We start from the raw sequence: 18461 nt of genomic DNA on the forward strand, positions 1-18461 counted from the left end.
AATGAAATAGGTCAACAAGTAGCAAGCATCCTTGTTGGTGTTATTCTGGAGTATGACTAACATGGTCTCCCATCCCCCACCCCTGCCTTTTTAAAGAAGATTTCATTTATTTATTTGACAGAGAGAGACACAGAGAGAGAGGGAATATAAGCAGGAAGAGTGGGAGGGGGAATAACAGGCTTCCTGCTGAGCAGGGAGCCCAATGTGGGGCTTGATTCCAGGATCCTGGGATCATGACCATAGTCGAAGGCAGACACTTAACAAACTGAGCACCTAGGTGCCCCTAGCATGGTCTTTCAGTGGTCTGTTTCTCAACTTTTCTTTTGACCATTGGCAGCATGTTAGGGAGCATGTGTGGTCCTCAACAAAGAAAATTTAGTCACATCAGTACCACTCTCTCAATACATGAGCTAGAGAACAAATATTACCTTGGTGTGATATGGTACTGAGAAAGCACCACTGGTTTTGTAGTCATAGTTCTAATTCTAGATCTGCCACTTATAAACTATATGATCTAGTACCTAGAAACTGCCTAACATGTGACAAGGGCTTAATAGAGATCCACTTAGTAAATGAATAAATAAGTGAGTGAGTGACTGACTATAGCTCCTTAAAAATCAATTCCCTTATCAGTAAAATGAAGATAATGCTACCCCTGTATATAGTACACATAAGCAGTGGTAGTTATTGTGAATAGATATAACAAATGCAAAAAGCTTAGGGGTACCTTCAACGTAGATTTGGATACTGGGCAAATCTTTGAGTTTCCCTTTCTTATTTGCAAACTGTAGTGACTAACACTCAGAGTATGGGATATGAATTCCTTATGGAGGGTACTAGAAATGTGGTTACATACTGGCCATTCGTTTTCAGGCTTAAGCCACTGCTTATCAATTATGCTTCAGTGCTAACGGTAAGGACTCACTACCAAACTGGACAAGACAGAGAAAAGGTACCAGTTAATACAGTTCCAGACAAGTTTTTTCTTTATAACCTACTGTAGTGGTTTTCAAACTTCTGTTTTCAAAACTTGATTACACTGTTAACAACTACTGAGATTCTCAAATAAGTTTTATGTGGGTTATTGTTATCAACATTTATTGTGTTAGAAATTGAAGCTGAAATACTTAAAACATATTTATCAGTTCATTAAAAGTAACAATAAACCCATTACATGTTGATATAAATACCAGATTTTTATGAAAAATGGTTCTATGTTCCAAAGAAAAAAGTTTAGTGAGAAGAACAGAATTGTTTTAACATTTTTGCAAATGTTTTTAATGTCTGGCTTAATAGAACATAACCGGATTCTCAAATCTACTTCTATATTAAACCAATTACATTATGTTGTTTTATGTCTTAGTTGAAATTTATGAAGGAAATCTGGCCTCACATAGATATACAGTTGAAAATGGGAGGAGTATTTTTATTTATTTATTTGTTTGTTTTAAGATTTTATTTATTTGAGAGAGAGAGAGAGAGAGAGAGAAAGAGGTCACCGGGAGAAACAGACTTCTGCTGAGCAGGGAGCCTGATGTGGGACTCAATCCCAGGACTCCAGGATCATGACCTGAGCCAAAGGCAGTTGCCTACCTGAGTCACCCAAGCACCCGGAGGAGTATTTTAATAAATAATTGTAAATAGTCTTTGATATACCCAAACTGACAAGAGGAGATTTCTTCAAGCATGTGAGAAATTTGAAACCATTAATGAACTTCTTATACTTTGTTGTATTAAGATCCACTGACCTATCTCGCTCTTTGAATGGATCTTCTACCTATGTGTGATTTTAAAACATCATGCCCTGGTCATGTGCAAAATACTGGTTTACTGACTTATGCATTTATCTTTAATGTTATATGAGCTGATGTCATCAGAAAATTATTTAAGCTGTCAATCCCATGGTGGAGGATATAACATTTTGCTTAAAAGCAAATTTTATCATCAGCAAAAAATACTGTCAGTTCACTTTTCTTGAAGTGATAGATTCACTTTGTTCATTCTAGAGAAAAGGTTCACCAAATACCCAGGCTATCTAAGTATAGTTTGTTCATCAGTTATTTCCAAGTAAAAATGATGTTCTATAAGAAAAAAATGACTAGTAGTTCAGCTCAAGCAACCACACAAGTGCTCTTCTTTGAGACTACCTTTGTACTCTGAAATGCAACAGAAATACATTTTCGGTATCACACAAACTATAAAAAGGGTTAAAATTTAAAAGTTTTTTAATTGCACATAAGGGAGGTAAAGAATATGACTACTAGTATAGTTTTGGTCATGACCTTGGTTTTGTGTGAAAGTGCCAGCAGTTTTACACAACACTGATTTTGTGTGCCACCAGTGCAAATGTCAACACAATGAAAAAAAAAGGCAAAAAGGAAATGTCTTTTTACTCTAATGAAAATAATTTGACCTCATAGATCCACTGAAAGGATCTAGAGGACCTCCAGAACCACGGACCACTATCATAATACTGCCTCTGACAGGGAAAACAGGAATGAAATATTATTTTCATTATCCATTTACAGTATGCAATTCATTACCCCCACAGATCTTCTTTAGCCTTGTTTATGAAACTCAATGGTCTAGTTACAGAGCAAACATAAAATACCAGAGGTTTTGAGTTTTAAAGACACCAGAATTTACATCACATACCCCATCATATTATCTGTTATAGAACTTCTGACTTAAATAGGGGTAAAAATAAAGTATCTCAAACACAAGATTTAGTTGGGGCACTCAAACTTTTCCCTTGGGGCATAAAAAAGATACACTGTTTTCAATTTAAGCTGAGATATAAATAAGGTAATATTTTATAATAATCCTTGGGGTTTCTAAGTAACAGTAAAAAAAAATCATTCACTTTTTTTTGGTAGAGAATATGCAATGCGATTAAATTCATAGGCATCCTATAGCGTCAAGCCTTAGCGCTGCATCCTAGAAACAGATTCATACAATTAAGGGGAAACAACTATCACTGTGTGAACAATTAATTTGCCATATACAGTCACTGGCTTTTCTAGATAACTAAAGCATTTCTTTCAACTAATCAACATTACAGCAAGAAATCAATACATGTATAAGAAATGTTATATTTGACAACCGACTATGACTTGACTGTTAGTTTAGAGAACTTAGCAATTATGAACATTTAACATGATTATGCTGGGTCCAAAGGGTTGTGCAACTTTATTAAGAAATTTCTGTTAGATTTTCATGCAGCATATTTCATTTTTCATAGATCTTATAATTTTTGAAGATGTTCTTCTTTAGGATATTCTATGTTTGAGAATACAAAGATGTTCACCCATACAGAGAATTATAGTCAACTTTGATGGTAAATATTATAAGGTTATCACATACACAAGAAGATACTCTACTCCCCTTGTGACATGTACTTTACCTTGTATCACATTTAACACTTCATTAGATGATCGCTTTCCCATAATAATCAGAAAAAGTGGAAACTGATCTGTTTTTTGAGTCCGAATGGTTTGTGCAACAACACTGCCAAAATGTCTATTGCACATTGTCAGAAATCTAAAATGAGACAAAAGCCAAAGTAAATATCATTTCAGACTTTAATAAATTTACTAATATCCTAACAAAAAACTCACTAGGTACTTTACTAATTATGTTAGTAATAATTAGATAGACTGTCTGATATCAATATATAAAAGCTTGCTATACTGAGTTTTCAACTACATCTTAAATGATATAGAAATGACTATCATATAGAAAAGCAGGAAGCACACCCTAAATGCTGTCTGGGGCTGACAGCACAGGATTCTTAGTCTTAAACATTGAGAACTATACTGACCTGGATTATGAGAAAAACAAACAAACTCAATTTTAAGAGGAAAAAATTTCTTATATAGGACAAATATTGTATGATACAAAGTTAAATTAGACTAGTATCATAGTCTAAACAGAATTTAGCAACATTTTCACAAGTCTTTAGAATCAAGAATTGTACTTTAGAATTGTGTTTTCTCCAGTAGTAGCAGGTCTTCTGGTTTCATACTTACCATGGGATAAAAATAATAATTCTAAGCTTTTGACCAAAAAAAGCCCAGAGATATTAGCATACTGAAGTCTAGCATTAGTATTCTTAACACGATCTGGAATAAATGAAAAAACTGATAAAGCTTTTCTCTTCTATTAGAGGACTGTTTGAAATTAGCATTTCTTTCAAGAGAAAAGGGTAGCTTATGATATGTTTTCAGATCTGATGGTAAAAAGTAAATGTCATAATAATAATGAATTATGAAAGACCAAATGCAAATATAGAATGCTTTAATAAGATCCAATTTAATAAAGTCTGTAAAAATAATGGACTTTTAATAACACAGGTCACAAAAGGCAAAACAGTGGAAATTCTGGGGACTAGCCACTGGTACTGGCTTATTAATTCTTAATTATGTTCATGAAAGGCAACTTAAATCGTGTGTTTTCTTATGCCTTATGATAATATTTTAGGTAACAACTACTCTGAAATGTATGTTCTAGCTGATGAGCAAAATCCTGTTGTCACATGCATTAGAAGGTAAATCTATTTGAAAAGACAAACGGCATTAAAATGTCATGTGCTCAGATTCATTTGATAACCAAATTCAAAACAGAATCAAACCTCTTAATTTTTAAGCCAACATATCTCTTGTCTATAGAAATTCATTCTAGAAATTTAGGCTGAATCCTCCACAAAACCTGTGCTGTGACTATATAAAGTAGACCATGTTAAGGGCCACTAGATCTGTCAGCAAGAGTGTCAAGACAAGTTAGCACCACCGCAATAAGTTCATTGGGAGGCAGTTTCATATTTACATTTAGAGCAGCAATAACCAGACCTCATGGCAATTTGAAAGGACATGGCCCTAAGAAATCCATTGTTGGCCATGAAATATCAGTGCTCCCGTGAAAATTCAGATCTTCACATTCCAGAACTATTACACGATAAAAGGTGCTCAAGCAGCGTAAGCCTCTGGTACCAAATTTCACATCCATATAGCTTTAATTCATCAAAGAGATGTGTAGATCAGGACACTAGAAAGTTAGGATCTCATTTTTCTTCCTGCTCTTACGAAAATATTTGAAGTCAATCTTGATCCTGATTTGATCACTGTCAACCTCTGAATTTAAAGAGGTAAAAAACAGTTGGAATGTCATTCCATACCAAAGGGAGAAAATAAGTCCTTGTTGATTTCACACCAATGGATTAAGTGGCTATCACAGAGTAGACACCCATCATAGCACTAGCCTCACAAATGATATTAAATACTACCTAAACAGGATATACCCAAAAAAGGAAAGGAGGAAAGAAGCCAGGAAGGAAGGAAGGAGAGAAAAGGAAAGAAAGAGAAGATAGGCAGGCAGGCAGGAAGACTGGCTAGCTTAGTGGTTTAAAGAATTCAATTTCAATAGAATTTTGCCCATTTGAAATTGTCTTTTTATGAAAATGAGCTAGAAGGGAAAATAATTATGAAAATATAGGTATCTTATGGGTTTGAATTAATATACAACACAAATTTCAAAACTTCACAAAACATATTCAAGACAGATATAGCCTTCAAAGGCACATTAGCTGCTCAATTAACTATAAAAAACAACAAAGTGATCAGTTTTTTACCAGGTATTGGCAAATCATTCTAATGTTTTAGAAGTAGTTGAGAAATATACAGGGATCCCACAGCCAGCTGATGCTTTCTAGTGGCCTTAACCAATAATTTGTTCTAATCAAAGAGAGACTTTGTTAAAATTTTAATGAATCTAATTAACTTCCTAAGATCTAAATCATGTTTACTTTCAGATTTTCAAATTACAATCCCTGAGAGCCTGGGCCAATGGACAGCCCCAAATTACAAAATTCCTACTAATCAGTTCCTTCCAATACAATTTACAAGAACTTCACAACACAGATATCAAATCTTTCTCATGGCTGGAGGACTCTGCTTCTTCCTCTCAACATCATTCAGAGCACAAAGTTACCATTCACAGAACACTACCAACCGCAAAAATTCAGTTCAAAACATTAGCACAAAAACAGGGGAAAAACAAATTGTTTCAAGAGAAAAAATGTGGTTCTCATAACTGTGGCATTTTTTTCCTTTTTAAGAGAGAAAAGTGTACTGGTGCATCTATTGGAGCACCAAACTTGTCAGCCTAACTTATAATGGTGTTCATGAGAGTCAGTTGTCTTGAAGGGATAAATGGTTTCTACAGCAACTAGATTCCTGAAATCTCAAAACCAAAAGAGGAAGCAATGGCAACTGTTCTGTGTCAAGGAGAAAGGCTTTGTTTTTTAATTTTAAAGGACTTAAATAAATGAAACAACCTACTCATCATATACCTATTTGAGGAGAGGGAATAAGTTGCCAAATCAACCCCCAAAACCAAAAGCTAAAATGATAAATTTGAAAAGACAAAGAACAAATGCCCTCACTAAGAGGGTAAAATGAAGGCAGGAGGAAAGGGGGTAGAGAGGAAGGGGAAGAAGAATGAAGATTGAGAAAATGAATGCAAAGAAAAATGGTTAATCACAAACCAGGTATAATAAAGCAAGTCATTGGTCCCTGGGGACTGGGTGGTGGTAGTGATGGTAGTGGTCTTAGTGAATGAAAGTCTCAAACTTCTGCCTTGCTGAAGAAACAAAATATAATTAGTAGCTCATATTCACTAGTTCTTGTTAATCTAAAATTAGAAAGATACAATCATCTTTTAATCTTAAATTTGGGGAGGAAAAATAAGAACATCTAACGGCTAGCATGTATTAATCATTAGTAAAATTTCAGTCTCTGAAGCATAGATCTTTTCTATCTTGCTAATGAAAACCAGGATTACTAATAAGTCAGATATGGGAAAACGTAATCTCATTTTAATTCAAAACAGGACATAGTTTAGTTTCTTTCAAAGTCATAATTAAACAAGTCACTGACTTTGACTAAGTTACACTCCAACATAAAATATATACTAAAAGAAACAGCAAATTAGGAGGAGAGTAGCGAAATTCTGCAAACATTTACTACCTGCAATATACCAAGTAATGTAAAAGGAGGCACATCTGATAAAAAATGGAAGCTGAAAACTTGCTAATGACTCTGTGTGAGGTTTCCTGATTATAACTTTTCAATATGACCTCCAGAGGACCCTTAGATGTAAAATGGGAATAACACTTACTTTTAAAACACGTATTCTTGGGGTTGGGAGAAGGGGGGTGGGGTTATAGACATTGGGGAGGGTATGTGCTATGGTGAGTGCTGTGAAGCATGTAAACCTGGCGATTCACAGACCTGTACCCCAGGGGATAAAAATATATTATATGTTTATAAAAAATAAAAAATTTAAAAATTTAAAAAGAATTTAAAAAAAATTTAAAAAAAACACGTATTTTTGTAAAATACAAAAAATTTACTCAGAATTATGCTCAAAATATGGTATGCCCTTAACATTGGTAGCTATTTTATTATTAACTGCATAATGGTATTTAACATTTTTATCACAACTACTTTTAGGATTAAAATGACAGCTTAAATCTATGGACCAACACTGAAAGATACTTTGTATAATAACTGTTCACTAAAAAGAATAATCACTGGTTTTATTTTCATTTAGAGAATGAAAGGGTAAGTATTAATATTTGGAAAATAAGAAAATACATGATGCTGCAGCTGTGTGACACTACAAAACTTTACATGTCTGAAAGTGTGTATTACAGGCACAATACAGTTAAAAGGCTAAATGCAATCAGAATCTGCTTTTCGAAACTTACTCATCTTTAATGAAAGAAAAATGAAATAAAAAAGTGGATACAGAACTAAAATAACTATTTTTTAATTAAGAAGGCTCTTTCCTTTAAAACAGACCAAACTTGTAGTTTTTGCTACAGTAATAATCCTTGTTATTCATTCATTCATGTGTTGAGGGTTTTATTTTTTTCTTCATCATCAGTAGAAAAACCAGATGTAAGATACAGAAATGACCCTAGAGATCATCTGCCTATTTGGCCAATACACAATTCTCTTTTCTTCCCCTTTTCCCTTTAATAGGAAAGTTAAAGCCAAGGTTCTTTAATATATGAAGTGAGAGTTACCAAGTTACTAGCACTGCCAAGCATACCAAAATCAGGTGAGCCAAAGAGTTTTGTCTCCTACCACATCATTTCTGCGAGATGCAATGCCTATCCAATTGCTCATTTCTGGAGTTCCCATGGGAATGACCTTCAGCATCCCTAGCACATACCCCTTTGTCCTTTGAGGGTGGCTTTGATTTTTGGAAATAGTCTTACACCTGGTTCAAACTGAGTTAGGCAAACAAGATACATGACTAAATTGGGAGACACTGACTATGTAGTCAGTGATCTTCAAACTTTAAAGGCTTAGGAAGTGGGGTGCCTGGGTGGCTCAGTGGGTTAAGCCTCTGCCTTCGGCTCAGGTCATGATCTCAGGGTCCTGGGATCGAGCCCCTCATCGGGCTCTCTGCTCAGCAGTGAGCCTGCTTCCCCTTCTCTCTGCCTGCCTCTCTGTCTGCTTGTGATCTCTCTCTCTCTCTCTTTCCGTGAAATAAATAAATAAATAATCTTTAAAGGCTTAGGAATTACCTAGGTAGTTAAAAAAATTTTTTTTCCAGGATTAATTAATTAATTTATTTTGAGAGAGAGCATGCCAATGCATGAGTGGGAAGGGCAGAGGGAGAGAGAGACAGAATCTGAAACAGACTCCACACTGAGTGCAGAGCCCAACATGGGGCTCTATCTCATGACCCTGAGATCATGAGCTGAATCAAAACCAACAGCAGGTTGCTTAACCCAATGCACCATCCAGGTGACCCTAGGGAGTTTATTCTAAAAGGAAAGTTCCTCCACCCCATCCCTCAAAGATTCTGATGCAGAAGATCCAGGGAAAGGCCCAGGAAACTGCCTGTTTTAATAAGCTGCCAACCTACCCACATGATTTTGATGTAGGTGATTAATGGACCACACTGAGAAACACTGTTTTCAGGACACAGGACTGCTTTCCTTGTAAGGCTTTAAGCTATCTCAATGCAGTTCTTTAAGAAGTTGTCCCCAAAATGTTTTGGGCAATGGCAGCTTCAGCGGAGCATGAAGCTAGTCTCCTGAGGTGATAACCACAGTGAAGATGTTAATTCTCACTTGCTTCATTTGTGTAGGTGAGCTGCAATATCTCTGTGAGACAAATAAAAATATACCTCTAAAGCCTGTGAGCTATTGTTGATAGAGGAAAGCAGAGCAGGAAAGGGGAGGCTGCAACATAAAATAGGGACCATCTCACTGAAGAGTTGGTATTTGGTTAAAGACTCAAAAGCGGTGGAGGAAGTGAAACACAAATCTCTAGGAAGCAAATTCCAGGCAGAAAGAACAGCAAATACCAAAACCTTGAAGCCGGAGAGTATCTGGTGTATTTTAAAGGTAAGAAGGAGGTTACCACAGCTAGAGCAGAGTGAAGCATAAAAGATAAAGCTGATAATTTTGACTACCTCTATATGGTAAAAAACAGCTTAACAAGGCCAAAGAATAAAAGATAAATGGTAAAAATTCTGAATTTAAAAGCACAGACATCCAGATGGCCAACAGACACATGAAAAAGTGCTCCATATCACTCGGCATCAGGGAAATACAAATCAAAACCACAATGAGATATCACCTCACACCAGTCAGAATGGCTAAAATGAACAAGTCAGGAAATGACAGATGCTGGCGAGGATGCGGAGAAAGGGGAACCCTCCTACACTGTTGGTGGGAATGCAAGCTGGTGCAGCCACTCTGGAAAACAGCATGGAGGTTCCTCAAAATGTTGAAAATAGAACTGCCCTATGACCCAGCAATTGCACTATTGGGTATTTACCCTAAAGATACAAACGTAGTGATCCAAAGGGGCACGTGCACCCGAATGTTTATAGCAGCAATGTCCACAATAGCCAAACTATGGAAAGAACCTAGATGTCCATCAACAGATGAATGGATCAAGAAGATGTGGTATATATACACAATGGAATACTATGCAGCCATCAAAAGAAATGAAATCTTGCCATTTGCGACAACATGGATGGAACTAGAGCGTATCATGCTTAGCGAAATAAGTCAAGCAGAGAAAGACAACTATCATATGATCTCCCTGATATGAGGAAGTGGTGATGCAACATGGGGGCTTAAGTGGGTAGGAGAAGAATCAATGAAACAAGATGGGATAGGGAGGGAGACAAACCATAAGTGACTCTTAATCTCACAAAACAAACTGAGGGTTGCTGGGGGGAGGGGGTTTGGGAGAAGGGGGTGGGATTATGGACATTGGGGAGGGTATGTGCTTTGGTGAGTGCTGTGAAGTGTGTAAACCTGGTGATTCACAGACCTGTACCCCTGGGGATAAAAATATATGTTTATAAAAAATAAAAAATTAAAAAAAAAAAGCACAGAAAAAGGGTTAATTTTCCTAATAAATAGAAAACTATTATACAACAATAAGGAAAAGATCAACAAACATATATATGAAGACAGCTCCCAGAAATGGAAATAGTAGTGGCTCATAAATACGTGAAAAGATACTCAAAATAACTTATAATGAATTAACTTCTAATGCAAGCTACACTAAGAGGGCTCAGTCACTGGAGTGTGCAAACTCTTAATCTTGGGGTTGTGAGTTCCAGCCCCACAATGGGTGCAGAGATTGCTTAAATAAATAAATAAACTTAAAAAAGATAAAGCTATACTAAGAAACTATATTTTATCTGTCAAATTAATAAAGCAAGGCTATATGGAAATAGGCACTATTGGACACTGTTGGAGTGAAATTGGTACTAACTCCCTTGTGGGCAATTTGTCAGTATCTATGAAAATTAATAGCACACACATAACCTTTTTTTCTCTCAAAATTTTAAAGAATATTTTATTTATTTAATTGAGAGAAACAGCACCCACAAGTAGGGGGAGCAGCAGAGGGAGAGAACCAGACTCCCTGCTGAGTAGGGAGCTGGCTGCGGGACTCAATACCAGGACCTGGGGATCATGATCTGAGGCGAAGATGCTTAATCAACTGAGCCACCCAGGTGCCCCTTTCTTCCAAGTTTTTATTTAAATTCCAGTTAACATACAGTGTAATACTGGTTTCAGGTATAGGATTTAATGATTCATTACTTACATACAACACCCAGGGCTTCCTCCTTAATGCCCATTATCCATTTAACCCATTCCTCACCAACCTCCTCTCTACCCACTCTTAGTTTGCTCTCTACAGTTAAGAGTCTGTTTTATGGTTTGCCTCTCTCTTTCTCCCCTGCTATATTCATCTGTTAAAGAATGCACACATACTCTTGGGCGCCTGGGTGGCTCAGTTGGTTGGACGACTGCCTTCAGCTCAGGTCATGATCCTGGAGTCCCGGGATCGAGTCCCACATCGGGCTCCCAGCTCCATGGGGAGTCTGCTTCTCCCTCTGACCTCCTTGCTCATGTTCTCTCTCACTGTCTCTCTCTCAAATAAATAAATAAAATCTTAAAAAAAAAAAAAAAAAGGAATGCACACATACTCTTAACCTAGCACTCTTAAATTTGGGAATTTAGTCTAGATATATCTTCATGTGGGAAATCATCTATGTGTGCTGTTACTACTGAATTGTAATATCAGAACAGTGGGAAATCATCTATGTGTGCTGTTACTACTGAATTGTAATATCAGAACACTGGATGTCCATTTGAAGGATCTTATTAAATAAACTATAGTCTCTTATGTAATTTAAAGGGATAATATTTAGCCACAAAACAGAAAGAGTTCTTTACAAACTGATATGGAATATCTTTAAAATATAATGTTAGTGGAAAAAGCAGGGTATTGAATAGTTTTTACCATTTGTGTAAAACTGGGAAAAAGTAAGTATATATTAGCTTGTTTATACATAAAATAATCTCTGGATGGATAAGTAAGAAACTTAAAAAATGCTTCAGAGAAGGGTAACTTAGAGACAGGGGTAAGTATGAGACCTTTTTATGCCTTTTGAGTTTTGATTAATATGAATATATTAGCCAGTCATGAAATAAACAGTGAATTTGAAAGACAGTAAGTCCCTTACAAAAATAAAAAAAAATTGCATGGAATATCAATTCCATAAACTTTTTTAAAATTTAAATTCAATTAACATATGGCATATTATTAGTTTCAGAGGTAGAGTTCAGTGATTCATTAGTTGTATATAACAACCAGTGCTCATTATACCACCATGCCTTCTTTAATGCCCATCACCGAGTTACCCCAGTGCCCACACCCTGTTCCCCTCCAGCAACCCTCAGTTTGTTTCAGAGAGGGTCTTCCTCTCTGATTATGTCTTTATTTTTCCCTCCTTTTCCTATGCTCCTCTGTTTTGCTTCTTAAATTTCACATATGAGTGAAATCACATGATAATTGTCTTTCTCTGATTGGCTTATTCTGCTTAGCATAATTGCAAATGGCAATTTCTTTTTTTGAAGGCTGAGTAATATTCCATTGTGTATATACACCACATCTTCTTTATCCATTCATCTGTCAATAGACATCAGGACTCTTTTTCCATAGTTTGGCTATTGTGGACATTGCTGCTTAAAGATTGGGATGCAGATGCCTCTTCAGATCATGACATTTATGTCTTTTGGGTATATAGCTTGTAATGCAATTGCTGGGTCATAGTGTAGCTCTATTTTTAGCTTATTGAAGCTCCATACTGTTTTCCAGAGTGGCTGCACCAGCTTGCATTCCCACCAGCAGTTTAAGAGGGTTTCTCCACAGCCTCTCCAACATTTGTTGTTTCTTGTCGTGTCATTTTAGCCATTCTGACTGGTGTGAGGTGGCATCTCATTGCAGTTTTGATTTGTATTTCCCTGATGCTGAGTGATATTAAATAATTTTTTTCATGTGTTTATTGACCATTTGTAGGTCTCCTTCAGAGAAATATCTGTTCATGTCTTCTGCTCTTTTCTTGACTGGATTATTTGTTTCTTTGGGTATTGAGTTTGATAAGTTCTTTATAGATTTTAGATACTAAGCCTTTATCTAATAAAACATTTGAAATACCTTCTCCCATTCTGTAGGTTGTCTTTTGGTTTTGCTGTTTCCTTTGCTGTGCAAAAGCTTTTTATCTTGATGGAGTCCCAACAGCTCATTTTTGCCTTTTTTCTCTTGCCTTTGGAAATGTGTCTAGACAAAACCTGCTGCAGCTGAGGTCAAAGAGATTGCTGCCTGTGTTCTCTTCCAGGATTTTGATGGACTTTTGTCTCATATTTAGATGTGAGGATTTCTGTCTTTTATCCATTTTGAGTCTGTTTTTGTGTATGGTATGAGAAAATGGCCTAGTTTCATTCTTGTGCATGTGCCTGTCCAATTTTTCCCAATGCCATTTGTTGAAGACTGTCTTTTTTCCATTGAAGACTGTTATTTTTTTTCCTGCTTTGTTGAAGATTAGTTGACCACAGAGTTCAGGGTCCATTTATGAGTTCTCTATTCTGTTCCATTGATCTATGTACCTGTTTTTGTGCCAGTACTACACTGTCTTGATGATTATAGCTCTGTAATATATCTTGAAGTCTGGAACTGTGATGCCACCAGCTTGTTTTCTTTTTCAATCTCCCTTTGGCTCTTTAGGGTCTTTTCTGATTCCATACAAATTTTAAGATTATTTGCTCCGGCTCTCTGAAAAGTGTTGAAGTGGATAGGGATTGCACTGAATGTATGGATTACTCTGGAAGCACAGACATTTTAACAATATTTGTTCTTCCAATCCAAGAGCATTGAACATCTTTTCATTTCTTTGTGACTTCCTCAATTTCTTTCATGAGTGTTCTACAGTTTTCAGAGTATTATCTCCTTGGTTAGGTTTATTCCTAGGTATCTGTTGGTTTTGGGTACAATTGTAAATGGGCTGGATTCCTTAATTTCTCTTTCTTCCGTCTTGTTAGTGTATAGAAATGCAACTCACTTCTGTGCACTGATTTTATATCCTGCCACTTTGCTGAATTCCTATATGAGTTCTAGCAATTCTGGGGAGGAGTCTTTTGGGTTTTCCACATAGAGTATTACAATTCCATAAACTTTTAATACAATGTTAATCACATTTGTCTATTTCTTATTGGCCTTTGTTCAAATAGATCTTTTCCTTTTCCTTTCCTTTTTGTGGTAATCACTGTCTGAAGGAATACAATCTTTTAGCCTTCTACACAATAGTAATTGAACTGTCACCCTACTTAAGTGTTTGAATAGTATTCCAATGTATACATTGCTATATTCATAACTATTCACCCTACAGCTACATATTTCTTTCTAGTTTTTTATCATTATAAATAATACTGGAACAAATAACCAGAAGTATTTCCTTAAGATAAAAAGTCTGGGGGCATCTGGGTGGCTCAGTGGGTTAAGCCTCTGCCTTCGGCCCAGGTCATGATCTCAAGGTCCTGGGATCGAGCCCTGCATCAGGCTCTCTGCTCGGCAGGGAGCCTGTTTCCCCCTCTTTCCCTGCCTGCTTCTCTGCCTGTGATCTCTCTCTGTCAAATAAATAAAATCTTAAAAAAAAAAAAAAGTCTGTACAGTAGAATTATGGGATTAAAAAGGTAGAATCACTTAATGACTATTGATCCACATTAACAGTATGCATCAATCATTTCCTAAAGGGATAGTATAATGTCACTCCATGAAAATGAAAATACTGTATGCATGTTAGAACACAGCCAAACTAAAGGCAAATTTAAGAAAACACAGGTTGAGATTTTCGGAAGAATTAATCTAAAAAGCATCCCTCACCTGTCTGAGGTTTATTAGACTTCCCAATAACAGTAAACTGTTAAATTGTCTTAACTGATTAGTAGTCAAGAGTTTTAAAAAACCAATTAGCTTCTTAATTTATCTCCTTACTTCACTCAAGTGAAAAGGCTTTGAGGCACTGACAGTTTAATGACTATAGGGTCATTATTTATACTAATTTTTTTGGAAGGACAATAATCATAAATAGATAATTGGCTTTTTCTTACCACCAGTAGGAAAATAAACATTTATTTTAGGAACCCCATATAAATCTTAGTTGGGAGGAATAACAGAGAATATCTAATCCAACCTCTTATTAAATACAAAAATTCCTCCTCTAGCAATGTAAAGAGAAGATTCATTTTCCAGGGACTATATAAGAGAGCAAATTAAAGTTACATGACAGATAATATTTCTTCCGTGTTCTGTTTTTACCAATCAATCAATCAATATTAAGGAGAGCCTACTAAATATATGACATGGTTTCTGTCCTTAAGATACTAAGGATATTTTGGGTTTGGTAAATCAAGGCCCGTAAGACAGGAAACATAATCTGGTACTTAAGTGGGGCCTGGATTTAGTGGTTCAGGTAATTGCTAGAGAGAATCAGAGAAGGGAATGGGGGCCCCGAAATCAGGGAGAACTTCGTGTTACCTGATGGTACTTCTGGACAGCTATTAGTATTAGTATTAGTATTATTCACCTCTGCTTTACTAGCACCTAATGACTAATTATATTTGTTTCAGTAACTTTTCTCTCCATTATAACAATGTTGATCATACAACTTTCCTTTTCCTCCTCCAACCACTTCTGAAGTCAGTTTAATTAAGATAGTTGGCATGAATTATCATGATCTCTAAGGTCTCTTTCTTCCTTTGTGCTTCTATCATCATAGGTCACTGGGACCCTCAAAGTAAGCAAGTATTGGTCCACAAGTTTATGACTTTAAGATTCCCTACTGATTTTTAAGCATACTGAGCATACTGCAGTTTTTACATAATTTCACCCTGTTACCACCTACTGACAGAAAATGTGATTTAAAAGAGGTGTAAAATATTCAAACATTAACATACTAGGGGTGCTTGGGTGGTTCAGTCTGTTAAGTGTCGGACTCTTGGTTTTGGCTCAGGTCATGATCTCATGCTTACTGGGATCAAGCCCCACACTGGCCTCTCTGCTCAGTGCGGAATCTAGCTTAAGATTCTCCCTCCTTCTCCCTCTGCCCCTCCCCCATTCTCTCTCTCTCAAAATATAAAATCTTTAAAAAATCAACATATTAGAGAAAGAAGGAATTACTGCGAGCAGCATAATTCTGTAGGAAGAACAGACTTAGGCATCAAATAAAACTATTTTGTCACTTACGAGTTGTTTCTTTGAATAACTTACTTGTGAGCCTTAGCTTTCTCATACATAAAATGAAGATAATGAGACCTATTTTTAGAATGGGTCTGCAGGTTATTTAATATTCTTTTTCCTTTCTTTTATGTGCTTCAAAATCAAAATCAAGTTTTTTCTTTATCCACCTCCCCTGACCTATCCCAAAATTAAGGATATGGCGAAAGGTTTCCTAATAAATTATAATAACAGTATCAGACTCACATCACTAAACAAGGAGTTACGCTTAGCACCATGCTTGGCACTGTATTATATTGCTTTATAACTTCTACCATACACATCAGCATCCTTGTAACATAAGGTCATGCCCCATCCTAGGGTAGAGATTTGAAGATAGCTCTTTTTTCATATTGTCATGTTCCCTGATATTTTTGTCCCCACTGCAAAATTTGGAGACTTTGTGATTCTTATTGTCATATAAAAATTTTTAGCATGATTTATTTCAGAGTTGGTTGGCTTCTCTTAGAACACTGACACTTATATATAATTTCTTTATGCATTTGATTGATTTACTGACTGAAAGATTTGAGACAGAATGAGAGCAAGAGCAAGGGAGAGAGAGATCATGAGCAGGGGGTGAAGGATAGAGGAAAAGCAGACTCCCCAGTGAGCAAGAAGCCCAATGTGGGGGGCACCTGGGTGGCTCGGTGGGTTAAGCCTCTGCCTTCGGCTCAGGTCATGATCTCAGGGTCCTGGGATCGAGTCCCGCATCGGGCTCTCTGCTTGGCAGGGAGCCTGCTTCCTCCCCTCTCTCTCTGTCTGCCTCTCTGCCTACTTGTGATCTCTCTCTGTCAAATAAATAAATAAATAAATAAATAAATCTTTAAAAAAAAAAAAAAAAAAAAAAAAAAAAAAGAAGCCCAATGTGGGACTGAATCCCAGGGTTCTGGGATTATGGCCTGAGCTGAAGGCAGGCGCTTAGCCAACTGAGTCACCCAGGCCCTCTGTATTTGATTTTTTAAAACATTTTAATCTAAATTCCAGTTAGTTAACATACAGTGATATAGTAGTTTCAGGTGTACAATATAGTGATTCAACACTTCCATACAATACCCAGTGCTCACCACAACAAGTGCACGCCTTAATCCCCATCATCTATTTAGCCCATCCCCCACCCACCTCTATCCTAATGGATTAAAAAAAAATGTGGTAGAGTATAAGCAGAAATCTTATACATGGGAAAAAAGTCTTTAAAAGATAAATGACCGGGGCGCCTGGGTGGCTCAGTGGATTAAAGCCTCTGCCTTCGGCTCAGGTCATGATCTCAGAGCCCCCACATCAGGCTCTCTGCTCAGCAAGGAGCCTGCTTCCTCCTCTCTCTCTGCTTGCCTCTCTGCCTACTTGTGATCTGTCAAATAAATAAATAAAATCTTAAAATAAAAAAAAACAAAGAGGGGCAAAGACTGAAGATATAAAGTAAAAACTTTACTTAAAAAACAAAAAGATAAATGACCAACAGTCCAATATATTAGCATCTCAGTCACTCATGAAAGCTTTCAAGCAAGAAATGATTATAGTCCAGCACTTGACAAAGGCTCCCTTGAGACAGCTGATGTTTGACAAAGAGAGATGTTTGAATGGACAGGTTGACTACATAGGCTTTTCCTTTAAGTTCTATACCAGTTATGAGTTAGATCATCAAAAAGGAATATTTAAGGACCATATCACCTCAGTTCCCTAAAAAAATTACCATTACTGAAAAAATATTTAATACAAAGCCCTCTGCTTTTACAGAGGATTGATCTAAGAAACAGCTATTTAAATTTAAAATAATCTGTCATGGGGTGCCTGGGTGGCTCAGATGTTAGGCATCTGCCTTTGGCTCAGGTCATGATCCCAGGGTCCTGGGATTGAGCCCCATATCAGGCTCTCTGTTCAGCAGGAGGCCTGCTTCTCCCTCTCCGACTCCCCTGCTTGTGTTCCCTTTCTTGTTGTCTCTCTCTCTGTCAAATAAATAAATAAAATTGAAAGTAAAATAAAATAAAATAATCTGTTATATGCAAAACAACAGTAGAAAATAATTGTCTATTTTATTTCTTAAATGACTCTCAAATAGATAATCATGCAAAAAAAATTCTCTCTTGAATTCAGTGCCAGGAAATCTTGAGATGAACTGTTAAAATTTTTTTTATTAGTCAAAGAGAACTATAAGTAGTAAACTGTAAACTCCAGGACCTAACTGTACCTGACACATAGTAGAAACTCAATAAATATATATATTAGATGGACAGATGAATAAATGAGGATATGTCTATCACATTTCCTTTTTCTCCTAAGCTGCCAGAATTACAGAGCTGA

General features: G+C 36.4%; 1 protein-coding gene across 1 annotated transcript in view; it reads right to left on the reverse strand.

Annotated features, from left to right (window-relative positions):
* Window positions 1-18461, reverse strand: part of FAF1 (Fas associated factor 1) — a 492920-nt gene that overhangs the window by 106260 nt on the left and 368199 nt on the right. Inside the window, exon 14 of the mRNA XM_059136657.1 lies at window positions 3404-3540. Coding sequence (XP_058992640.1) covers window positions 3404-3540 — 137 coding nt within the window. The remainder of the gene's footprint in view (window positions 1-3403; window positions 3541-18461) is intronic.

The sequence above is a fragment of the Mustela lutreola genome, chromosome 10, assembly GCF_030435805.1.
Source record: "Mustela lutreola isolate mMusLut2 chromosome 10, mMusLut2.pri, whole genome shotgun sequence".
Taxonomy (NCBI): domain Eukaryota; kingdom Metazoa; phylum Chordata; class Mammalia; order Carnivora; family Mustelidae; genus Mustela; species Mustela lutreola.